At 36.0% G+C, this 26,567-nt stretch overlaps 1 protein-coding gene across 2 annotated transcripts in view; it reads right to left on the bottom strand.

Annotated features, from left to right (window-relative positions):
* Positions 1-26,567, bottom strand: part of TLN2 (talin 2) — a 173,151-nt gene that overhangs the window by 83,425 nt on the left and 63,159 nt on the right. For both annotated transcript variants that reach the window (XM_032194875.1, XM_032194876.1), the window contains exons 4-13: positions 19,508-19,678; positions 16,591-16,688; positions 16,186-16,315; positions 14,715-14,867; positions 13,667-13,809; positions 12,055-12,182; positions 7,581-7,644; positions 5,283-5,387; positions 2,875-3,030; positions 1,896-1,997 (exon numbers count right to left, since the gene is read on the bottom strand). In XM_032194875.1, the coding sequence (XP_032050766.1) occupies positions 1,896-1,997; positions 2,875-3,030; positions 5,283-5,387; positions 7,581-7,644; positions 12,055-12,182; positions 13,667-13,809; positions 14,715-14,867; positions 16,186-16,315; positions 16,591-16,688; positions 19,508-19,643 (1,215 nt within the window). In that variant the 5' untranslated portion in view covers positions 19,644-19,678. The remainder of the gene's footprint in view (positions 1-1,895; positions 1,998-2,874; positions 3,031-5,282; positions 5,388-7,580; positions 7,645-12,054; positions 12,183-13,666; positions 13,810-14,714; positions 14,868-16,185; positions 16,316-16,590; positions 16,689-19,507; positions 19,679-26,567) is intronic.

Genomic DNA, 26,567 nt, shown 5'->3' with positions numbered 1-26,567 from the left:
TATCATCTGACGTCATGCTAAACAATATATAGGGGTGGCTAGCCAGGGGGAGAAGGGCCAGACTGCTTGGGGTTAGGCTGGGCATTGGTCAGGGGGTGGTGAGCAATTGCATTGTGCATCACTTGTTTTGTACACATTATTATTAGTAGTACTATTATCATCATTATTGTTGTTATTATTATCATTTTCCTGTCTTAATAAACTGTCTTTATCTCAACTCACAGGCTTCATTTTCCCGTTTCTCTCCCCCATCCCAGAGAGGGAGGGGGAAGGGTGTGTGAACAACTGTGTCGTGTTCAGCTGCCGGCTGGGTTAAACCACAACAAACAACTTATTACTAAAGCTGCAGGACTGCAGGACAAGAGGTTTTTTTTGTTTGTTTGTTTTGTTTTGTTCTTTTTTTTTTTTTAATGCATGGGTGTGCGCTTTTTTAATTTAATACTGTAATAATACTTAAGCATGGAAAAAAATGTGTCCCTAATCCACACCAGAGCAAACGAGTTGAAATAGTCCAAAACACATTAAAAATTAACATTATGCAACTGAGAGGGATGACCCATACTTTGAGTCATGCATCAATGAGCAAAGTTGAGCTCAACAATTGGAAACTGTGTGCTTTTCACGTGTGTCATGAAGCATCATGGGTGTTTATTGCTTAATCTGTTCCTATTTCATTCATTTTACAATCTGCTGACACAATCAGTTTAAAAGAAGAAATCAAAGGAACGGAAAGGGGTGGAAATATGCACATCTATTCTATCAGGGTGGAAAAGCTGCTTTTGTTTTGAATTAGAAAGCAAAACTAATTGTGAAGCTTGAGAGCTAGAATCAAGTTTTAAACCTTCTATAGAAGCTTGTCATTTATTTAACACATTAAGTCTGAGATCAACAGCCTCAGAGAAAAAGGCAAGTACTTTGATGAATTCTGGCAACCCCCTTCAACATCTGATTTCACAACAGTTGATGTTAACATCCCACACTGTTTGCATGAACAAAGGCCAAAAATTCTCCTGAGCTGCTTAGCTTTCTGTCATTTCTTTAATAGTAAAGATCTGTTAGAGCAAATTATTCAGATTCAAACAAACTGCATCAAGTAAAATCTTGTCAAGAAGCAAAAAGTGCTATTTGAAACACTTGGCTTTTGTACACAACATGCTCAGAATAAAATCTTTTAACTTCGTATTTGTTGGCAAAATAGGTCTTTTTGCTGTTGTATTTATTTACTTGTGAATATTTTTTTCTGTAGGTGCTTATCAGCCTCTACTCTCTTAACATTTTGTTAAAAAGTGTTTCTAATAGTCTGGTGCCTTCGCAAATACCAATTTCCTCCCTCTCTCTCTCTGCAGAAGTGAAATATAAATCTTTGCTTTACTGACCACAGTATTTATTAAGCAATATGTCAAAAATGACTTTTTTCTTTACTTTTGCCAAAATACCACCTCGGCTTTGATGCAGTATATGCAACAGACAGAAGACAACTACTACGTAGTCTTTAATGTAGTTTTAAAGGCTGCTACCTTGTGATCATTTCCTCCCATCTAATTCACCATTTTGATCCATAGCTTAAAGTCCACAGTTGACAAGACAACTTTTGTCTGTTCTATGGATATACACTCATAGCCAGCTGTTCATCTTCCAGATGGAAAAGCAAAGCCTAAGCATTTTGTATTGAGCCTAACTACTGTAGTTAACAGCCTCGATATTTTTCAGAAACAATTGCTGAGGTTGAACTGAAAGAGCTTATGATACTTAAAGATAAAATTAAATAACATCAAAACACTAGATAATACTGACTTCATGAGAGGAAAAAACTGCAGCTTGCACACATTCAAGCTTTTGCACTGCTGTATAGTCATTTTACTGCATTTTTACTAGATGTCATCCCAATATTATACCTTCTTCAGGATGATATCAATGTAACCTGCGATTAACTGAGAGATCTGTTCTCCTTCAGTGGTCTGTACTGAGTAATAGCTTTCCTGATATTCACCAAAATCCTGAAAGAAAAAAAAAAGAAAAATTAACTCTTGGCAAATGAAAGATAAATAACCAGTGTCAAATGTGGGATTAATTCCCATTTTAAAGTTGTTTGTATAAGTGTATTTTTTATATCCAACAATAATTGAAACTACTCCAAGATTCAAAACCAGACTATATAGGGGAGTAAGGAAGGAGAGAGGAAGGATACTTTTTATGTCTGCTTCACAGAAGGATCACAAACTGAAATACCAGGGGACCAATAAATATTTAGTCTAACTTCATCAACCTTAGTCACCAAATAATGGAGAAAATTCTAAAGAATTGTATTCTAAAGCATAATCAACTATGTCAGTGGAAATTAAATGCATATTATTGAAGTGAATATCAGCTGCTAGTCACTGCCTCTTACTCTAGCACATTTAACGACCTTTTTATATCCAGAATACTCTTTTTGCAGTGGATTCCTACGGAACAATTAACAAAATACGTCATATTCATGAGAGTTCTTTAAATCCGTAATTATCAAATGTTTTCATGACAACTTAACTTTGCTTATGTTCATATCCTACAAGTCACAACTTGCATTTTGAATGGAACCCAGTGATCGATTAAGCAGGTTTTAATGGTATTTTTCATAACAGCACTAGTTCTAAGTTACAGAAGGGATTTAAACACTGCTTTTGGGAAAATGGTCTGTCTAAAAACATCAGAATACAGACTGACCATAGACACCAAGATAAGCCAATTTAACAGTTTAGGACTTTGCAGCTCTACGTAATTCTAGAGATTTTCAGATAGAAGAGGTATTAAAAAAACGTTGAGATTGCAAGTTCATCTTCCTTTCTCCACATCACATGGATTGCCCTTCCTTCTCAAGATGTACAGAAAGATTACCAGGGTAAAGCTTTTAGGTGAGGCAGCCCAGCGTTTCACAGTTGTCAGTGGCCATTCTTGTAACACTTCCTTGGTCTTCTCATCCACACGCATCACTGAGTCTTTGGTGACTCCCAGCAAGCGAGGAACCAGCTTGTTTTTGCCTTTCATTTTTTCCTGTAACAGGGTGTGAAAGATTGTTTTTCATTAAAGCACAGCATGCCAGAGGATAAAGGGGAAAAAAAGTCATGATGGAATATACTGAAAAAGGGCAAAAATAGCATGCAGATGAGGACAATTTAAGCCTCAAGACTCAGTTTTTCTGGTCATATCAAGTCATTTTCAAGTAATGCATTAACATGAAGTTATTGTCTTTACATGATTTTTACTATGCCGTTCATAAGACACTCCCTTTTCTCCCTCCCCCAGCAAACAGGAGCATTTTAGGGAAAGAATTGTTGGAAGTAACTTTAAAAAAGAAAAACACAAGATGACAGTCTTTCCAGAGACAAGCCTTTAAAGTAACACCATATTAGAGAAGCAGAACGGGAAATTGGCATCAGAAGGACTGAAAAGTTGCCATAAATTTTTGCACTCAGACTAACCACTTCTCAAAAAAAATATCTGGAGAGGGAAAGAAAGAAAAGAAAGGACTGTTGGGGTTCACTTGGGCTGTAAATTAAGCAAGATCAGCCATAATTTGTCCCATATTCTGGATTTGAAAATTTAGTTATTTTCAATTCACAAGAGCAGTTTAATCAAGGGGAAAGGAGAGGGTCAGTCTGCATGCTGTGAACTGCTCTGTCATAATTTGTTGGGCATTCCACCTCTTCATTTTTCTAAGGTTGTAGAGCACAAGCCCAAACTACTAATCTGCTACATAAACTATTCTAAATAGAAATGAATCCACACCTCCCACTTCCCTCAATTTATGTACACCATAACAAATCAGTTCCTAGTTATAGTTGGCCATTTGATTGGCTTCAAAACAGACCAATTTATCCTTTCAAAACAAGTTTCATTACAAATTACAAAATTACAAAATAATTGTTTCAGTTACTGCTTGCTTTAAGTTATGACCAAAAAAAGTAAGATTTTAATGAAAAATATAAAAATATAAAGATAGCTAGGTTACCTTTTACCATACATGCTGTCTAGATTGTGTTAACAAATCCCTCTGAATTAGTGGTTCTAAACATACATGCTTGTTAGTTTTAATATTTTAGTTACTGAAAATGGCACACCATAACATTAGTATAGTTTCCAAGATGAAACTTAATATATTAGCCTGACAATGTGAAGTTGAAGTGTTTATTCCTTATGGTGTTTTATCTAATTCCAATTGTTTGCATTTTAAGGATTTATGCCCACAGCACATTTAAAAAAAAAATCCAGAATATTTAGCTTTGTATTCCTAAATAACTGGATTAGAAGCTGCAAAATTCAGATGTAGTAATGACAACCAATAAGCTTTTTTGTAATTCTTTATTACACTAATTTAATGATTCATACTATTCCAAAATGCCGATGAGCTACATACATTCTGTACAGTTGACATGAGCCTGTAACACTGAAAATGAATGTAGCTCCAGATGAAGTTGAAAACATTTTTCTCAGTCAGGATGCTAGCTCAACAGCTCCTTTAGAGAGCTGAGACTGCTTTCTTCATTAAAGATGCTAATGAAACATTTTTCCTTAAAAGAAGGAAAAATAAAAGGTAATTATTTCAGAGGCTACTGTATGAATAGTATTAAGCTCTGCATGTTTTTTCTTTTTATTTTCACCTATCTGCTTCACTAGAATTTCTCAGTGACTAAGTACTTTAGGGAAAGGCAGCCTATTGATAAACAAAATTGAGAACTGTAACTGTGGCAAACTAAGAATAAAAACCTCAGCCAAAATTTAGCCTTCTTTTAATTATGTGGTAACTAAATACTGAGGCACTAGTGCTTCAGTCCAGTTTTCACAGCAAAACATCAGTATCTTGGTATCAAATTGTTTCAACACCTTTAGATCACAGCCTTATTGTAAGGACTAAGAGAAATTAATCATGCAACTGATTAAGTTCTTGGTCAGATACTGGCTTCAGCATGCAATTCATATTATCATTAAACTTTCAACAGAAGCAGCTTCAGAGCTTTTTTGTGAATATTTTTATGAAGAAAGTACTTCGATGGTAATCAAAATTTAAAAAGAGAAGTGTCAATTTAAAGAAGTCAAATCAAGACTAAACTGTCTTTCTGGAATTCAGCATGACTAGCATCAAAACTCAGATCACAATTCTCTCTTAGGTAGTCATTTCAACTATTTTTCCTCCAGATGTTGCTTTCAGAAAAAAAAGCTTAAAAACACCTCTGACCTTTGATTAGTGGAAAACCTATGATAATACATAACCAACCATACAATATGGTCACCAAGATCTGCATTACCTTAACAAGAAAAAAGGACACGCCATAGGTCCGCAGGGAGCGGGCTAACTTCACATATTTCACTTTGGCTTCTATTTCAGTCATCTCACCACAGTTTTTGTGCTCCTGTAATGAGAGTTCAGTATCACTTAGACAGAAGTAATACTCTTTCTGGTAACTAACAAAAATGGGGTGTTAGCTGTTCTCTTTTTAAGAATGTTCAGTTAATAATCATTCCAATTAAGACATTTGAAACAATACTGTATAGAAATGTTAGTGTGACGATATCCCGTAATTCCTTATCAAAACATATAAGCAACATGTGGAAATGGAACATTTTTCTTTGACCATCATCCATTTATTTGTGCCTCAGTCAAGCAGATTTAAGCCATTTATGAAACAGTTTTAAATTATTGGTATTGCTGCTCTGTGACACCATTATGTTTCATACAGTCAATGTCTACTTACTTGGCTTAAATCATTTAAAACTCTCAGTGCCTACAATTTTTTCCAGCAGAAGAATAGTTCTGCTTTGTACCCTAAACCTCCGACTCACTGAAGCCTCATGCTTTGTAATTGACCATTTGTCATCTTTTAAATGGATTTCCTGTAGTTTGTTTATTTATTTATTTAGCCAGTTGCACCTTTATCCACATTTTTGTCATAAGTTGACAAGAATTCTATAGGTGAGAAAGGAGCAGTTATTTTTTTCTAGTAGTTCATTCTGAAATGTGCATCTAGGTGTATTAAAACTCCATTTTTATTATTTAAACAATTTACTCATTAGTAAATTTTCATACCTTTAACTAATGAGAATTACGAATATTACCTATTCAAACTTCATTTCAGCATCTGCTCTCCTACTCTGCTGAAAACCCTGTCCTGAAGTCCTCCTGTTGAAATACTGTTTGTGGGTTTCTGTAGCACCCCCCATCTCTTCACCACTGTCCTATGAATTGCTGGTTACCACCTCCTTCATGCTAATTGATGGCAGCAGGGGGAGCACCAGTAACATGGGAAACACTTGCCTACTCCAGTTCACTCTTGTCAACACTTCACAGAGGAGCACTTGGAGAAGCAAGTGCAACTCCAAAAACCTTTTTGCATCCCAAGAACACAGACTGATTAGACCACTCAAATTCAGTACAGAACAGAGTCAGGATCGCTGAAGAGCAAGAAACCCAGTCATTGCAGATGGAATATTTGGAGAAAGTCATGTCAAAAACTCAAGAATTTTATAAAGAAAAGATACAAGTTTTTCAAAGCATCAGTTTGCATATTCTGCCTTGCTGTTGTGTTATCACCCATCATCTAGAGCCCTCAGTGATTAATTTCTCATCCATGCACTGAAGTATGTCAGGAACTGAAACTACTCAGATCATATTTGACGTAGGCAAATCATTTGCTATGAATCCCACAGAGAAATGAATAAATCTTTTTTTGCTTGAAGTGTAATATCACCATCACCAACTAAAGGTATACACAGGGAAGTGTTACACATCCTCTTTCATAAGATGTATTACAAGCTCTGGATAGAATAGGATTTACTGAGTTCCTACATTAGGAATGTAACAGACATAGAAAAGGATGTGACTTCACATGATTTCAAAATCACAGGTCACTGGTATGTCTTTCCAGAAACTGTACTATTTCAGCTGTTTACCTCAGATTTTTTCAGTTTAGATTACGTTGCCAAATACACATGTTAATCAGCACAGACATTTAGTGCATTTATACCACTTCAGCTTGGAGAACATTTCCAATAGGATCAGTACATTGGAGACTCAACTGCTTTACATCTTTTACAACTGCATGATTCTCAGGCACACCACTGAATTCAAGCATTCGCTAGCAGAACTACATATTATTTGAAGCTCATGCCTGAATAATGAATGCATGGCAGGCTATGTGTAAGAAGTTTTAATGATTTTCCTAAATGTGCTTCTATTTTAGCACAAACACACATCCTTACATTTCAATGCAACTGAGAAAATGATCTTAAGAATATTAAATATTTTCTTTGTCCCCTTCAACAAAGTACACTGAAGAGTAATCAGTGAATACAAAAGGATCATGACAATAAATCTGCTGAAGAAGGGGGGACAAGAGGGGGAACAAGAGAGGGAACTGGGGTGGAGATGGGGGAAAAAGGGGAGGAAAAGGGGGGAAAGGAAAAGAGAAAAGCTATCAGACTCTTCAAACCTGATTTTCTGGTAGTTATACAAGTCAAATATATAGAGATCATACACCTGTGAAAGAGAGATAATTTTTGTTATAACAGAAATGAAGCTGCAGTAAGTTTTTCAGCCTCACAATTACCTGAAATATTCTCTTTTCAGCCCCTCTTTGTTTGGTATATTCTTTAGGTAGGAATTCTTTTAGGCTAGAAAAAAAAAAAAAAAAAAAGAAGAATACCACAGGTTAGTGGTGTCTTCTTAAGGACAGACACTTTCCACACTTTATTGTTGGTATTATGTTCCACAACATTCCCGAAGTGGGCAAAAAATCTCTCTACAATCACTAAGTAGGGTAAGGTCAAGAGGATAATTGGCATAATAATAAAAACCACTTCAGCTATGTCCTGACATAACACCCTCTTCATGTTTAGAAAAGTCAAAAGTAAACAAAGTTCGGACACTTTCTATTGTTCATCTATATAATGTCTATTATTATCTAGCTGCATTATAATATCTATTAGCAGTTCAAAGGAGTTCACATTTAATCCACATACACTTGCTATAATCTTGGAAACCAAAGCTTAGGCCACTTAGGTGTCTGAGTCCAGACACTACTATTACTGTCCTGAAGCACTTTGATTTACTGACCTGTGGTTCAGTTCTTCCTCTGCATGTTCCAAGACATGTTAAAACACGTATTTTATTGAAAACCTGCAAAGCCATTAAGTGGACACAATACCAGCCATTATCTCAAAACCAAGGTCACAAATAACTAGCCTTATTTTATTTATTTTTTTGCAGTACTCAAATACTAAGGTTTCAGAATATAAAGTAAACAAAACAAAAGTTCAGCCTCCCTGGTAAGTTCAGTCAGAAAGAATCCTTGAACACCTCACAAGACTGTCTAGCTGTATGTACCTCCTTTTTTTTGCAATTAAATTAGACTTTTATCTCAGCCAAACATCAACCCAACTTGAAGACTTGTTAGCATCGTGCATTAAAAAAATGCAGTCCTTTTCTGGATTTTATCTTCCTGTCTGCAACACTGAAGTCTGATGAAATTATGCCATATATTCAGCAGTTCACCTTAAGTCTGAAGAAAATTCTGCCCTTCAAGAGAATTTTTGGGTTTCTAACCAAAGTTCAACATAAAAAACAGCACTTACACAGATAAAAAATAAAATAAAATAATAAAAAAGAGGTTTCTAAGAATCCAGTAGGACTAGAGGATTTTATCCTCACTTTGGTCTATCGAGTATACAAGCCCACTATTAACACAGAAACAACTAACATCATGAAAAGCTGCAGATTTTGAGAAGGACATCTAGCCAGATTTCCTAAAAAAGATTGGCAAAAAAATTGTCCCATCATTCCTCCCCTCCAGCTCCCTTTAAAGGAAGCCTGCCACTGCAGACAACAAACAGAAGAACTTCAAGACTGTGATGACTTTGTGCTCTCCTCGAAAACACTCTCTAGTAGTTAGAATTTTCATTGTTATTGCCATAAAGCTCTAGCAATTTCAATCCAAGTAAGAGCAACTGCGCTTGCTAATCTGCCTTCCACTGTTTCAGTAGTTGTGTCTCAACTGATTACATCTTAATTAAATCTCTTCTACAAAATGAACTCTATAGATAAGGTCTGAATACAGCTTATTATCCTAAAAAGCTAGTACATCTATTCTAAAAATAAAAAGCAAAACAAAAACTGAACAGTGCTTTTAACACAGAATTTCATACGTTCAAACCAGTTTGGTTACATTCACTTCTAAGAAAACCAAAAATAACTGAGTTGAATGCACTCTCAATCTAGCAATGGATTTATACAGAGAAGGGATAATCATGCACTTTCAGTTCTCATCTTTTATTAGCTAAGTTGATTTTCTCAACTATTCTTATGCCGACCAGCTATTGAGAACATCAGATTTTCAAGCATGTCTACTTATCTTGTTAGCTAACTAAGAAGTGATAGCTGAATAAACATTATTTGGAGCTTCTTGAGAAAAAGTTACGTCTGTCAAGTGCCAATTGGCACACTTGTACATGCAGCTGGCAGTTAGATATGAACTTTTTCCTTGTATGATCTTCCATTTTTCGATCAATAGAGAAGCAACCACCTCAACTGAAAGGTTGAAATACTAGCTGCAGACAAATTATTTTGATGCTGCCCATAATATTTTCTTTATTTATGTTGCAACAAACCATGGCTTTACTTTATTTAACAGTTTGTGTAACGAGTTCACAAAACCACATGAAATATATTATTCATTTAGCCTTCTTTAAAATCTTTAATTACACATTGTAACAATGTACAATGAACTCGATTAATAAACATCTAATAGCAAGCTGCGTATATATAACTTCATCTAATTAGAGTTACTCCTACAGTTCTTCAAAAACAATTATACCAAGTGCCAGCATATTGTTTTTCATTAGCATAAAGGTATATTGGACATTCTTGCAGAAGTTTTAGACAGTAAAATAGGCTATATTGTAGAAGTGAACTTAGTGGTCACCAAGCATGCTTAGAAATAAATGGCAGACGCTAGCAAGGTTTAGCTGCTCCTTTCTTACCTACATACAAATCATAAGATTTCTTTAATAGATAATCTCTCATCAAATTTAAACACGGGGTGCCTCTGGATGCAAAGCAGAACTTCAACTGCATGAGGAAGGGCTATTTGCAATTAGGTAGTTTTCACAATTTACTTTGGCATGAGCTCTAGGGAAATTCCAACAGTCAATATCAAAGGGTTAACAAGACACAGGCAGTAATCATCACCCGTGCCAAGAATGACTTATCAAAGGCAAAAAAAGGATAAAAAGTAGCTCTGCACACTGCATACTGCAGACATAGCAAAGTAAGCCAAGTTGCTTTAAAATAATACTGAAATATGCTAGTACTATTCTGCTACATGCTGTTTTCTATATGAGCAGAGACTTCCATTAAGGGAACCTGTAGGCATGTTTAGGGCCCAGCAGCGAATGAATAAACACTTCAACAACAAGAAGTGTTTCCTGAAATGACAGGAGATGTACTCTTCAGTCAGCATTCATCTATACTATTTTTACATATTGCTCATAACAAAATAAGAGAGCTTGGCTTGATTAGACTCAACACAGAAGAATGAGATTTCACAAAAAGACTGTCATGAAGGCTTAGTACAGCCAAACATATGTAAAGCTAAATCATAAGCATCTATACTTTAAAACAAAAGTAAAACAAAAGACAGTGACTAGGACCTTATGGTTCTCAAGTAAGTTTCTCCACAGAGAACAAAAAGGCAACAAGAATTACTTGTAAATCAAAAATGCTTAATTTCATGAAACTAGTTATACACCTGGACAGCAAAAGACTAGACTTGGTGGCCTGCAACGCTCAATCCTCATACAGTCAAAACCCATTAAAATTAAAATTATACATTAAGTAGTAAAAACACACTGCAGGAAAAAAAAAAAAAAAAGGAAAGCCAAGGTTTTAAAATTTGAAATAATTTGAAATTCCAGTTCTAGATTATTCCCACTGGAGTAATGTTCTCTTTTCTAACATGCAGTTTGGTTATTTATACTTTTCACTCACATTAGCATATAAAGATACTGCACTTTGTGTTAACATTTTATTCTGTTATGGACTTCCAACTAGCCAGCATTCTGTATAAAGCAGAAATGTCATCCAACCAGCAGTTCTTGTTGAACATAAAATACAGTTATGATAGAGGATCGTAAAAAATGACTTTAAATTTAGAAGATCAAGAAGAATGCCTAAATAATGCCTGTCATCCCTGTTCCACTGCAGGCAAAACAATCAAAATTTGTAGAGAAATGGAACCTCTAAAAGTCAGCCAAACTAAGTTTACCCATCTGACAACAGGAAAGTAAAGAATGACAATCAAGGTTAAAGGATGGGTCTCCAGGCCAGGACTTTGTATCCAAAGAGCACAATACTACATCTCCATTCATACAATGCCATGAGAGGGTGAATCCACACAATTAATTAACATAATTAAAAAAGTTAGGAAAATTCAATATCTACACACAGCAGCATTAACTTCAGTAAAATGACTAAGTATCTTTCCATTCATGCGCTTTCATAACAAATCAAACGTGTGATATATACTAACATACACTTACTTCACAAATGGCATTACTAAATGCAGGCAGAAGATGACATCTGAGCAAGAACAAAACTCCAGTTCTCCCTAACTCAGTAACGCAGGCATAACAAAACTTACAGTACACTCAGTCCAATCAAGGATGCATATGACATGAGGATGGATACATTAAAGGAGAGGAGACTATTGGGTAACATGAACCTTGGCTTCCAGAGAAAGCAGAAAGGGCTTCCATGGACAACATTACCATGTGGTTGGAAAATCCAGCTGCATACCTAACTGGCATGCTGTGGGAAGCTGGCACCCTGTGTTGCCTAATAAGTCACTGCCAAATGTCCCCTTCACAGCAGCTGAAAGTGCTGATTTATGCAGCAAGGCTCCTGGTCACAGAAAACACACAGGATCTGGCTACCACTAACTGGAGTACTAACATGCTTTTAGGCTATGAAAACCTAACAATAGTTACACTTTAGGTCACCTGAATTTATAAGTTAACGTAAGTATTTACTCTAAAAATCCAGGTTTGTGCTTGTGTTCTACATGAGGTCCAAACTGGATCTGCGCTTGAAAGCCTCCAAACTCACAAGCCTTCTCAAAGGAGACAGGATGGGAGCCATTCAGAATGTCATCACGAGCCTGTAAGAAGTAAGCAAAGACATATCAGGGACATCCAAAAGAATTACTCCATCTCTGAAATTCATCAAGAGCTAAAACACAGACCAAGAATCCAGCAACACACTTCTCTGTCTGAATGTCTTCATTATTCCGTTGTGGATGTGTCTATGACTAATAAAATAAACAAAGGGATAGATTCTTCTCTGGTGAGTATCTACAGAGACATGCTAAAACCATGATTGTAACAACTATGATCAAAAAGACAATTTGATATATATTTCCTGTGGCACATATATATCAAATTCAACTTACATACATGTACACAGACACAAGTGTACGCATTCACACCCAACATAACTCTTATCTTGCCACCTTGTAATAGCAGGGAAAATGATCTAACTTGCAAGTAAACAACAAATTATTGTTACAGAAATAGGAAGAGGTGAAGGCAAACAGCATTTTCTTTCTTTTTGTTTACATTTTGAAGTCATAGAAGACGATGGATTTTATAGTTCTGGCATGGGAAGACTCGTCTATCCACACAGAAAACAAGATAGTATCAGTGCATGCTGTTGCAACAGTAACCTGGAAGAAGTATCTAATGGACATGAGAATAGCACAGCGTGATAATTTTTTTAAAACTCCTGAAAATTTAGTGCAGTCCCACAACCTATACCATCTTATAATCATCTTAAAACCATTTTATAATTTGCCTCAGAGCTTTAAAATGCAATTTAGAGCAATCCTACTTGAATCAGCTTCAAGTATAACAACTGAGCATCCCATTAAACATTCAATGGATTTTTTTTCAACTAACAAAATCAACCCTAATGATTTCAAACTGAATTACAGCCAACTACACTGGAGACTACAGTTAGAAACTATCTTCAACAGAAAAACTCAAGCTTCCTAAGGTATAAGCATCTCTAACAATTTGGGGAACCTGCCTGGGTGGGCTCCCACTGTGTTAAATGATATGGTCCATCTCAAACAGGAAGCCCACCTGCTCTGTGCTGTTTATGTTGAATATTGTAAAGAAGGTGCAGAAGCAGCTCAGGCAGAAAGAGATAAGTGGAAAGCCATCTGCAAGATTGAAATGAGATTTGACATTACAGAGAAAGCATCACCCATACAACAGAATGGGGAAGACTATACCTGATACCTGAAAAGAATGATCTAAAGACAAGGCATTACTGAACACATTTATTTATGTATTTAAGGAAACAAAAATGACATGAAAATCACTATATTTTTGAATGTCCATTATGCAGTTGAACGTATTGATTTTGAGAATCAAAGCCTCTACACTATCAAGAGTGCTAAACCAAAACCAAACCAAACCAAAACAATCCACATTCAGAACAAGGAGTTTAGAAGATAGGAATACCTGAGCAACAAATAAGTTAGTTATTTAGCACTTGTTTTTGTAATATTTTTCTTCTAATTAACCTACACAGGTTTCCTCAGGCAAGCTAGAACTGGTACTCCAGGTTCACATACTGTACCTGAACATAAAGCAAATTCAGTTGAACAGGATCTCTTGAATCTACATTCTGGTCTGAATAGAAGAACTTTCGTCTCAACAGTAACGTTTCATTTTCATCAACTCCTTGTTCTCTAAATGTTCGGCTATGATCTAGCCAATTTACTGCAACAGAACCAGATAGACAAAGTGTTTAATCTGCAGCGTTGCCAGTGTTAATAGCTATTGAGAACATCATATGATAACTGGCCTTGCCATTGGAGGGGGACACCTAGCAAAAAGAGTTCCTTTTATTTATGTTTTTATAGTCAGTGTTGATGGTTGCTACAAATGAGAATTTAGTAACAGAACAGCACTGCTGAAAAACAGGAATTTACCCCGTGGTATAAAACACCACAAATACCATTGAAGCAGCAACTACAGCAGAAGTAGTATTTCAGTACTAGATTCAGACCTTCAAAGCTGCACTGCAGTACTACTTGAAAGATTACCAAAACACCACCACCAAAACCAATTGCTTTGCTCACTTTTTTTTATCCCTTAATACATTTTAAAACATTTTCCTTCCAGTAAAAGTTCATCTTAGTCCCCTGATGTTAAAACAAACTAATTCTCATCATTTTGCATATAGAACGGATCAAATATTGTCTTAGTTCTTTGGCACACTCCATTTACACTTCAAAGACAAAACTAGACATAACTTTGGATGGCTTTCAGTAGGCATCAGTAGTTAAATATCCAACTTGAATGAAGGGATTAAAAGGGTCATTATGGAAACAATCTTCCCTTCCCACTCTAAGTTATAACTCCACCACAAAAAAAAAAAAAAAAAGCAAGAAAAACACTTCAAAAAGACATACTCTCTCTCATAGCTAGAGGCAACAATTTGTCTATTTAACTGAACTCAAAAATGCACAGTAGTAGATGACACCATATATGAACATACACAATACAGGTAGGGAACAAGTGAGTCATACTGAAGAAGCTAAAAATGCAGTCCTGTATGATTTTCTTGCCCTGTTCTGCGGAAAGGTAGTAGTGAAAGAATCATCCTGGAATTCACTACTCACAATCATCATCAGTATGAAGCTTTGCCTTCAATTTTTCCATTTTTCTTTCATCACGCAACAATGTCCTATCTTTCTTAAGTGTTCCTGTACTCTCTTCTTTCTTTTCTTCAATGCTCTCCTGGATTAAGGAATATTCCTCATAATTGGTTATTCCTGGAATTAGAAATAAATCCAGTGTTTGTAATAAAAAATAATTAATACATTTAAGACACAGATAAAATTTTTTTCCATGTATTAAAACACCAATGGTTCATTACAAGTATAATGAAGATATTCCAGATGAAATGCAGACCAAAGCATGGGGAAGGGGATCCCAAGAATAATCTACAAGTTCTGCATTGAAGATGTTTCTCTAATGTTTGGCATTATTCTTCAAATATATCATATTTGAAGGTGCATTTCCCTTCGCGGATGCCTACAATTGTTTCCTGAGAAGTGGGTGATTTTAGCTTGCCCACAATGTGCAGAAGAAATGTGGCACAGCAGACTGAGGAATAAAAAACACATGAGTAGAGTTCCAGAACTCAACTCTTCCTATGAATTTTGCATGAAACTGAATTGAAAAAAAAAAAAAAAAAAAAAAAAAAAGAGAGAGTTCACAGCATTTAGTATATATGCTATGCTGTTCTCATTTCTCTCATCATCTTCCTCCACAGCATATTTATGTTATACAAGAAAGCAAATTAAATAAATGCTTGCATATATGACCACATTCATGAAAATTAGTCAAACTAATTTTTAGAGCAAATTAATTTCAGAACATTGGAATCCAGCACAGAAACACTCACACAATTAAAACACACATTTTAATCTACCTTGAAAGTGAATTAATCTAAATCTATCTCAGTCAAATTAAGATCATTAATTCTAAATGAGAATGAAGCAAGAGATTAAGATAATTTAAAGTAATCCATGTTGAATGCCTGCTTATAGGTAAATTTGAGTTAGTTTCCTAAAATGTCTTTATTTAGATAAATATAAAAACAGACTATAACCAAAATGATACATTTTAGGCCAGCTGCTCTGGATGGTTTCCATATGTAGTTACAGAAGTAACATGATATTGTAACTAAACCTAAATCATAACATAGAAATGTAAGTTTAGATATATTTCAAGGTCAACAACTTCTATGTCATTAATATTTAGCAAAAATTTAGTTTCCTAGCAGGAAAGCTTGTATAAGTAACACACAATGAAGAAGTTAAAACAGTACTGTCAGATACCTGTGCCTTCAAATGTTAAATACTGAAGTTAAAGGATATAGCTAATTCTCTACTGACTTTCACAAGAAAGCATGGACAATAGCTTTGAAACAAATGTTTGGTCAACATTAACTGATAACATTATTTCAACATTTGTCAACATGTGTCAACTTCTATCCAATAACACACATGGCATCCTAAATTTCAAGATGTCAATATGGGAATAAGCAAATAAATATTCTTGAATATGTAGGTCCCAAAATCTTACCTATCCTGCTGCAAATGGTAACCAGCAATTCACCAACTGTTTTAGAATCATCCACCATGACTGTTTTCACTGAACCATCCAACATACGTATTTTCTGAGGTCTCTGTTTCTTTTTGTACTCCAATATATCCTATGAAGTAAACAATACTGTTTCTAAACATTTAGGGAAACCACCACAAAAACAATTCTACAGGGTAGATTCCTGAAGCAAGATGCTCCCCCCTCCCGTCATTTTTTTTTTTTTTTTTTTTTTTAAATGCATGTATATGTGTTTGAAATGGATCAGTTTCAAGAAAAGACTCAAATTTCTCCTACCCCTCCAAACACTAAATATTGTTCTTGCTACTTGGGAAACAAGCTTTCTGAAAACATGTTGATGAACAAAGCAACAGATTTGTACCATACCCCATTTCTCAGCATGTAATAATCCAGTGTTCTTCCAGCCTCCAACCATATACCTTTACGAGGATCTTCATCTGACAAGAACAATCCATAGTCAGAGGCTGTGTAACAGAAAAGACAGTTCATTGAAAAATATAAAACCTCATCAAATCATCATTTTATTCAAGATTATTCAGGTTCATGATTAAGCTTCCATTATGTTTACCCCTCATTCTTAATGAACTAGTATGCCTTTATTTTTTGCTGTGCTTCAGAGTAATATTTAATTTAGCAGCAGATAGCAGGGTATATCAGGCATTACAGAAGACTTGAACAAAAGCTTCACTAAATATGCACATATTACATCCATTATGGATCATCTATATTATATTAGAGAGAACCTATTACAAATAAGACCTTTTTAAAATGCTCATAGGTCCTGCTTAAAGACCTATATCCTTAGAGATCCAAAAATACAAGCAGTTCGGATTTAATCATAGTATACCATTTCAAGCAGTAGTTCTATTTCAAAACATTGTTTTCAACCCTTAACATACTTTGCCTATGCTGAACATCCAAATCTTTTTTTGGTAGATGTTTCAGGTTTATAAAGTGAAAAAGAGGTTTTCAGAATCATATTTGTGGTAACAATCTCAGGAAAAAAAATCTGCTTATATTGAAGGCTAAGCACAAACCAATTGATTCTTTCACAAACACAAGTAAATGGTAAAACTCTTGTGGCCACGGAAGAACAAATTCAGGCTTAAGCTTCAAAGCCTAGACTCCAGGTACACAAAATGAATATCATGACTGTCAATTGAAAGACTACTAAAGCATGAAGAATTGATACACAGCACATTCTTAGACAAATCCACTATCACAAACAGAAAAAGCTACTGTTCTTCAGTTGAGCCTGCTCTAACTCTTGTCCTAAAGTTGAAGCTAATGCTTATTTCCATAAAAGCTAGTCACCTGTGTGCACACCGTCTGTTACAACAGCCCCATGAAGGGACAGCATACCTCTTAATTTTCAGCCATGTGATCACACCCTCTGATTAGAACGTCAAGTAAACATAGCTACAACTTTGGGACAGTGTTTCATTTTTAAGTGTATTTTAAAGATACAATTCACATTTATTCAACTACATTTACATTAAACACAGTGTTACTTATGCAAAGATATAAAAACATAGCTGAAAGATACCGACTTTTAAAGGAAAAACCCTTCCAAGAAACTGAGTAAGAACAACTTCACCTACAGACCATAATTAAAAACTCCACTGAAAAGGCAAGTGATCCAAACAGAGATGTTTATGGACACAAATTCAGTACAGAATCAATTAAATGAAATTTTAGAATCTGTGCCTATAAATAGCTTGTGACATTTGCACACAAAGGGACTTTGCACTGAGAGCAGAATTACCAAGGAAGCGTTGACTGCTCTACTTTTCACTTCTGGGGAGCGCACCCTAGTAATGAAATAGCAGTAGCTGTGCAGCTTGCACATGAGTATCACAGTCGCATCTGTCCCAGCATGTAAGCTTGTTGGAGAAGTGAAACTTACATGGTTGATAGTAGAACTACAAGACAATGTTTTCTATTGTGCAGGAACTGGTTAGGTCACTCTGTACTGCACCAGTATGAGTTTTCCTAACGAACAGGCAAACAAATGTTTTAACAGCCACAAAGAAGGGGAAAGGATATGTTGTTTTATATATATATATATATATATATATATATACACACACGTATATATTGTCATGCATTGCAACTTCAGAAAGATGTTTAAAGTTTGTAATTGCACTGCAATCACACAAAAAAAATAAATAAATCAAGAGAGTTCCCAGGCTTTTCTGAAGTTTATGATATTCAGGGCTATTTATTACTTGACTTCACTGAATATAACAGCTGTTCAAAACAACTGCCTTAGGATATCAGCATATCAGAAACACACAGGTTATATCTGAAAAATAGAAGCTCTGTTACTAGACCTCCTAAGGGCTTCTGCAAAGGAGAAGCATTACTAAATAATACCAATTATCATACATGACTGGATTTTATTTTATTTTATTTTAACATTTAGACAAGGTTTTCAGAAGACCTCTAATACTGGAAAGCTGTGCAAAAAACTCAAACCGTTCTAACAATTACATTCTAGTGGCATTATACACAGCAGAGAACCAAATGATTCTGAAGAATCTGGATTTTTGAACAACTTTGACTAAATTTAAAACAGATTTTCTGCCTGAGTGAACAAATATTTCAGTGTTTTCACATCTAATTTGCTCAATATGTTCAGAAAGATTTGATTAATGAGTAACACCATTCTGAATATGGTGTGTTTTTCTTTTGTTTGTTTTGTTTTTGTGTTCTTGTTGTTTGTTTTTAAACTTAAACAGTTTAAAGCATTTCCTTTTCTGCTTTTTGGAGATGTCCAACCTTCTTTGGTAATCCACGTTGTCCCTTTCTTTGGTGAGGCACCAAAAAAGTTTACCCAGACCTTCCTAGAAAGCGTAACCACAAGCTTTGCTTTAAGATGATACCACAAAATCTGTTCTCCAATAACTTGGCCTTTCAGAGAACAGAGCAAGATTCAAGAAGGCTGGTGAATGTGCGCACAAAGGGAAAGCGATCCTTCAGCCAAACAAGCAATTTACATAGAAAGTGAAAGTTTCACCAAAAAATGTTCCCATTGTAGAAAAAAATCTGTCTCACCACAAGAAGAAAGAATTCAGCTAACTTCAAGAATTCAGCTAACTTCAGCCACTTAAAATTCTGTTTCAACTCTGTGTCTTTTACTCCGGAGTCTTCTTTAAATTAAAATACAAACCCTACAACCATAAAGATAAATGAAGGAACACAACAGACAGTAAAAACAGCATGGGTCTGTATATTTTCAATTCAGCCAGTGAATCGACTAAGGATAAATAAAGGAACTCACCTTGTCCCATTTGAGCCTCTGGAACTCGTTCACGAATAACTCTGCAGGCATCATACACTGCAGTGGATGGTTCAAACTGCATCGTCTTCACTACATTGCATTGGCGGACACAGATCTTCAAGGAAAGTGCTACCATGGTGTTCAAAATCTTGCAAGTTTCTACTGAATTGTCTGAAAAAGCAGTGATATATTATTGCTCAGAATTTTCCACTTAACTCTTTCATATGCTCAAACTGTTTGTAGAAAAAAAAAAATTGAATGACTTTAAAAGAATGATACATTTTCAATAGCTGCCTATACATGTACAGTCCCACTAGCATCCTCAAGCTAGAAACTGTCCCCAAACACGTATTATTCTTGGCATACTGAAAATTCATTTTCAGAAGAGATGCGTACACATTACTAAAGATTAATATTTTGTCTGAGATATGACAAAATGCTGCATAAGAAAACAATACATTCACTGGGTATATCACCAATAGTAAGTATTTAGTAGTGACAGAAAAGCAACTGCATAATTTCCATTAAATCCATTTTTCACTCTTCAATATGACAGATTTATTTAATAACAAATACAAATTAGAGGTCAAATTTTCAATATGCAAAACTCAAATCAAAATGGTTATTTTTTCCTCCTCCTTTTTAGATCCTGACACATGGGAATCAGTGGGTGCAGGAAGGAGTAGGTTGCTTTCCAAAGACAAAGGCTACATATTTTCAGATGAAGAAATTAACTGGTTCCCCTAACGATGAACATGACTCTCACCAGCACCTTTTGTTAGAACATGTAGATTGGCTGGTAATAAACTGCTTAGAAAAACTACATTAAACAACACAGATTCTGAAGTATGCAATACTGTGTGTTCTTTTCAAGACTGCATAAATCCACTAGATTTTTTTCTATCCTGTTATGTGCCTACCCAGAGCTCCAAGAACAAGTTATTTTTCATTCCAGTTCTATTTCAGAAATGTCGTTGAATATGACAGCTATTGTCTACAAAAACAGGAAGATACAAATGATTTTTGTTTCATTTTGTAAATTGTCTGGGGTTTGTCTCAAGTGTCTTTCCTCACATTCCAAATCACACCTCCATCACTGGACTTTCCATAGGGATCTTCAAAAATTCTTCAGAACTAAAACCCTTTCTGCATAAATACAGAAACAACAAAATCTTAAAACGCTTTCTGCATAAATGCATGTGCATGTTTTTAAATAGGAGGGTGTGAGATTCTAAGGACTCAAATTAGCTGCTGCTGATAATTTGATGACACATTCCACTAGATAAAAATTTAAAGGCCAGTTGTGCATCTTTTTACAGCCCAAATACTCAATTTGGCAAACTCACTTAAAGCAATAAGAAGGAACCACCATTTATATTTCAAGCGTGTTAAGAAAACACAACACCAAAGTACTGAGCTCCATGACTGCACCCTTCTCCAAGGCACAGACAAATCATCTCTCTACTAATACCATTTAGGAGTAACTCTAGCTCTAAAATGTCACACTCCCACATGTTACTGGGGCAACCCACCCAGCTGCCTCTCAATAAGCTAAATCATTCTACTTTATTACTATTATTATTATTATTACTTCCAGAACCACTTATTACCACCAGTATAAAATACTACACAGTGCCAGATTTTCAGACTGACAATGGAAAAAAAAGTCAGTGAGAGGAAAAATGTACAGGAAACATCGATGAATTTACGCCAGAGCATCACCAAAACAAAATTATCTGGAAAAAACACAGGTTGGAGCAGTTTTCACCATCCAGAAGGTTCCCTGGGAGAATTACATGTTCATGTGTATGTACGTGCACTGTTACAACAAGTGGCATACTAACAGCTGGAAAAAAGACATATCAGCTTGAAAAACAGCCTGAGCAAGTTGCTCAGAAAGCAACCCTAACTCACAGGCCACCTCTAAAACCTGTCTGTTGATTCTGGTACAGTATGGTGAGCCACAGTTCCTGCTCCCTCCTCTGTCTGGAGAATGTGTTAGGGCAGGGACATTAAATGCAGCCCTTAGGACTCTCACTCTCTCCCAGTTGCTACTCCTCTTAAAAAGATTAAGAGAGAAAGTGACACCAGTGAATACAAGTACTGGAAAACGTTTTCCAGAAAAAAGCTTTCCTCTCCTCTTTGCTTTTTTATTGAAGCCAAAGGTGAGGCTTGCAAGCCGCTCACATTAAATAAAATATCCCGATTTTGAATGGACCCACAAGTATCATCTTAAAACTTGAGCTGTCTTGTCCATTAGAAGGTAACGTGGATGTTGACCTTTTCCTGGATTTTTCAACTTTTCCATGAACAAGATACAGTCTAGCTTTGGGTATGAATGCCTTTGGTTGAAGGGAAATATTCATAAAAAAATATAAATGGATTCAACAATCATCTTTAAAAAAAAAAAAAAAGAGTAGAAACATGGAAAGATGTCTCCTCTCTTCTGCTAACATATACATTCAACCGATCTGTACACTAACATTATAGCTAATACAGTTGCAAAGGCACATGGCAACACCTTCTCCAAGATCCACCTAGCCACCTTCTTTTAAGGTTAAAGAAGTCAAACATCACCATGTCTAATGAAATGATTCATTGTTTCCTGTTAAGAAATACTAGACCAAGGACTTAATAGTCATAAATTAGCACTTAGGTTGAAAGTTTCCTGACATACATACAAATCCTTTATTATCAGCACTGGCAGTAGTCAGTGGGGCCTTGTGTAAGTTATGATGACGTATTATTATGCTTCTTAATTCTGAATCTTTATATCATGTCAGAAAACAAAATTTTCTATTAAGGTGAAGGGTCACAAAGTAATGGCATGAAAATAGACACAGTTAATTCCAACAGATAAGTTTTAAAAGTGTAATTAACCCTTTCATATGGATCACTCAAAAATGGATTTTTAAAAGGGCACACTATGAGGAAGCATTTAAATTCAGTACAGTGCCTGATCTCCGTCTATGAATGGAGAAAAGGGGACAGAGAAAAGCCAAATGGTGAAGCTAGAGTATGAAACTTTAATGGGAAAGGTAAATATCTATAATGAAAGATATTCTGCTAAACTTGCTGTGATTTTGTAGTTTGTACTACTTCTTTTGTTAGGTTAGTATAAAATTAGCAAAACACAGCTTTTGGGCAGGATCTCACTAGTAAGATACAGAACAGAGTAAGTCAGAACTTGGAAACAGCTTCACCAGTATGATCTCATCATATACTTGATAAGTTTCAAAACAAGGTGATGACCCATCATTTCATATTTACACCAAAAAACCCCTACTAAATGCATTACATTGTTTCCTAGCTTGATAATATTTTCACTTTGTGACTGTGCATTGGAGAACCACCATAAAAGCATGTGTCCAAAGGAACCTGCAGAGGCAGTCTAGTTTAGTCCCTTTTACTGAAAAATGGTGCATCCCTATGGTGTCCCTGGCAGGTGCTTATTTTATCTGTTCTTACGAAGCTCTATTAAAATCAAGTCCACAACATCCACAAGGAACTACTCATTTAGTTGTTTGTTTGTTTGTTTGTTTTTATTAGTTTTTATATCTTACCACCACCTCACCTTGCAAATTTTCAACCTAGGTCTTCCATGCTGCAAAAGAACCTTTTTTTCCCCCTGCTCTACATACACAGACATGGTAAATTAATCCCTGTAGTCTTTACTACAATTTTACAAGTTATGAACCTGTTACCATGGCCTCCCAATGCCTTCTTGTTATTTTTTTTTTCCCTCTAGGTTCAGATACTACTCCTTAAAGAAGGAAGGACCTAAATATGCAATGGTCTAATCTCCCTTGAACCCAATGCTCCTGTTTTCAGAGATGCCAAAATATACTTTATTCCGAAAATAGCTTATTAAAAGAGCCCATGAGTTATCAGCTTCCTTCAACACTGTGTTCTCAAAAATCCGAAGTGGGTATTCATGTGTCTACTTCAGATTAGCCTCAAGATGAACCTTCCCACCTGGCTTTCAGCAGTAACTGGGACAGGCAGTTTCCATCTCCTGGGTAACAGCCAAAATAAGAGAGCTGTTTTTCCTCAAAAGAAAAATGAACGTGGTTAAGAAAAAGGGCTGACACCACAGAGAAAAACAATGGAAAAAATCCTTCCATGTTCCCTTTAGCTTCTATACACTGACTCACACCACATTCAAATATTTTTCTGTGCAACTACCAGACACTTTGTTTCTCCTCCCCAATATCACTTACTCTCTGGAGCAGGTGATGAAAAATCAAAGGATTCCTGGAAATCAAAAGGATTTTGGAAGCAATGTTTCACCTCGTACTAAATCTAACGCCCTGTAAGCACTGCAGTAGGCAATTTCTAAATTAGACTGTACCTGATCCATGCTTGCAAGGCTGGAGATTGAAATAAGTTACAGTCCAGACAGCAAGGGAAAGACAGCAGCAGTTCGAAGTTCTTAAAACAAGAGAATCATCACTGAGAACCCAATACTGACAGGTACGTACCGATGTTCTGGGAAATCCCAACAAAGCAAGAGTATAAACAGTGGTTGAATAATGATGAGCAAGTGCCTATGCACCCACAAAGACACCTTGGATAGATCATGACAATAAGAGAAAATATTTCCTACATATTAGAAAAGACAATGAAATACTGAAAAGTATGAGCTAAGAATGAGACAATATTAAGTTTCTTTGGAGTGAAGTAACATCAGGCTGTGGGGATGCCTGCCATTCCGGCCACAGTCCAGCACTGGCGTAACCACTACAATAGCCAGCTACCTTCCAGCTGCAGACATTAACAGCCTCCCTCATAGCTGCCAACAATTGTCTGCACAATCATGTTCACTCAGTTCTGACGCTTTTTTTCCTGTGTTGACCATCATGTTTTGAAGAGCATCTTCTCCTTAGTTTTGACAGAACTGGGTTATGGAGTGATTATATAAATGACATGCCAAATCATCCAAGGCAGTAGTGATCTTCAGTAGAGGAAGAGGAGCACCATGTGGTGAAGGGCTGATCACTGTCCCATTTGGGTCACCAAGAGACCAGCATGTCACCATAGCTTGCAGTCACTAACCTGGGAGGAAAAAACTTGCAGCAGACACTGTATTTCCGTTTGCAAAGCCTTACTTCAACTTTCAGCAGATACTATTTTATCCTTCCTCAAAGCCCCCTGGCATAGACATGCATTCGCACAACAACAGCTAGAACTACGATGCTGGTACTGTTAAGCTACAAGAGGTCTGGGTTTAGATGCAGATACATGCTCAGTTAACAAGTAATCTTTTTTTTTCTTTTTTTTTTTTCCATTAGAAGATTTTTTCTGAAATTCCCTAGGGAAAAATATATTTATATTATATATATACACACACATATGCATGCGTGCACACAATAAACATCCCTTCATGTCAAATTTTTTTTCAGTGAAAGTTTGATCAAATACATTATCTATACTGAAAAAAATATAAGTATCTGCAGATCTGAACATTTCTATTTTCCCTTAAATAAGTTTGTAAAATGCTTTTCTATTGATTTAGTTGTTTGGTACAAAATAAGCCAGAAAAGTACAAGATTAATGGTGGACAAGTCACAAGATAGTAAATCAAGCAAATACTTGTTAACATTCCCAAAGTAACAACAAGAAAGCTGAGTGTCAAAGCATACTCACCTTTTACTTCCACTGGCAATTCATTTAAAATTGCTTTCCCTCCTGGTGTCACATGGCTAATACAGAAATTTCACAGCACATTCCCTGAGGAGCTAAATGGTAACAGAGCCCAGCTCTGCTAGACTGGAAAGGGGGCACTGACATGAAAACTACCTCATCAGCTGCTGTGCAAAGAGATAGAGGGGGAAGCATAATTATCTCAAGAAGCATTTTACAAGGACTCTCAAGAGACGTATAACCCAAGATAAAAGGCTGTGCTTCTGAATATTAACAAGAACAGGAGTTTGCATCCTGTAATTCAAGCAAGAATTAACTATCATCAAGCTAAAAGCATACAACAAAACAGCAGAAGCATAGCTTATGAGAGGCACAGGGGTGATCATTTAGCTAACACCGATCTCCTTGAGCATTCACATACTTACCTGGCTTAATTTCTACCATTCCTACCCCAATTCTTGGGGTGTCTGACTGCTGATGAGGCAAATACATGGTCTATATATTTTGAGCTACATTGCTAAGCAAACAGAGGACGCAGACTTGTTTTTTTTAAACTATCTCAGCTTAATGCTATGATGAAATGAACATGACTTTGCTTCCATTTCACATCCTTGCCAATAGAATGCTTGAAGTAAAACAAGCCAAAACATCTGCATTTTTAAACCAGGCAAACATGGAACAGATAACATTGATTATGGACATAGTCCATATTTGACATGTCAAAGTTGCCACTGCTAGTGCTATTGGTGAAAATCAATGCTCTGCTATGATTTAGCAGAGGTCTGTCTCCCCAGAGATGTTCCTTAACTTGTTCATTTAGGCTTGAGAAAATACAAATCTAGATTATGGGAGTATCAAAGTCTAAAAGCCTACATGTATACATGATGGTATAAGGCAAAGCTATGTATTTTCATATTAGACTAACTTAGTAAGACAACCCAGTGGGTCAGAAGTTCTGTATTCATCTCAATACGCACCACCCTACTGCTGGCACACGGCACCAGCAATACAGCACACTGTATTTTCTACTGGTCACAACAGTTGAACATCTAATTTTCCTGCAACATACCAAGCACTTCTTCAGTGGACTGCTGCCTGCTAAAACCTTCCTAAGCAAAACGTAATCAAAAACAAACTCAGTTGTCCTTCTAGTTACATTTCTTATTTCCCAACTTATGAATGCAAACTGAAGTGTCATCTTTCATAATCAGTAACGATGGCACTACGTGGCAGGCAAGCAACTGCGTAGGCATTAAGATCAACAAAACATGTTTTACTATAAACTCACAGTGGCACCAGTTAAACCAGTCGGTCACTGTTGCCACCTTATGTGCTTATCTTGTAAAAGGCCACACTTTCCAAAGAAGACCACCCTCTCTACAGTGCTCCATTGCTGTCTGTTTGTAACTCATTTGTA

Source organism: Aythya fuligula, chromosome 11 (genome assembly GCF_009819795.1).
Source record: "Aythya fuligula isolate bAytFul2 chromosome 11, bAytFul2.pri, whole genome shotgun sequence".
NCBI lineage: Eukaryota > Metazoa > Chordata > Aves > Anseriformes > Anatidae > Aythya > Aythya fuligula.
Note: the sequence above shows the minus strand (reverse complement) of the source record. Positions and strands in the feature narration are given on the sequence as shown.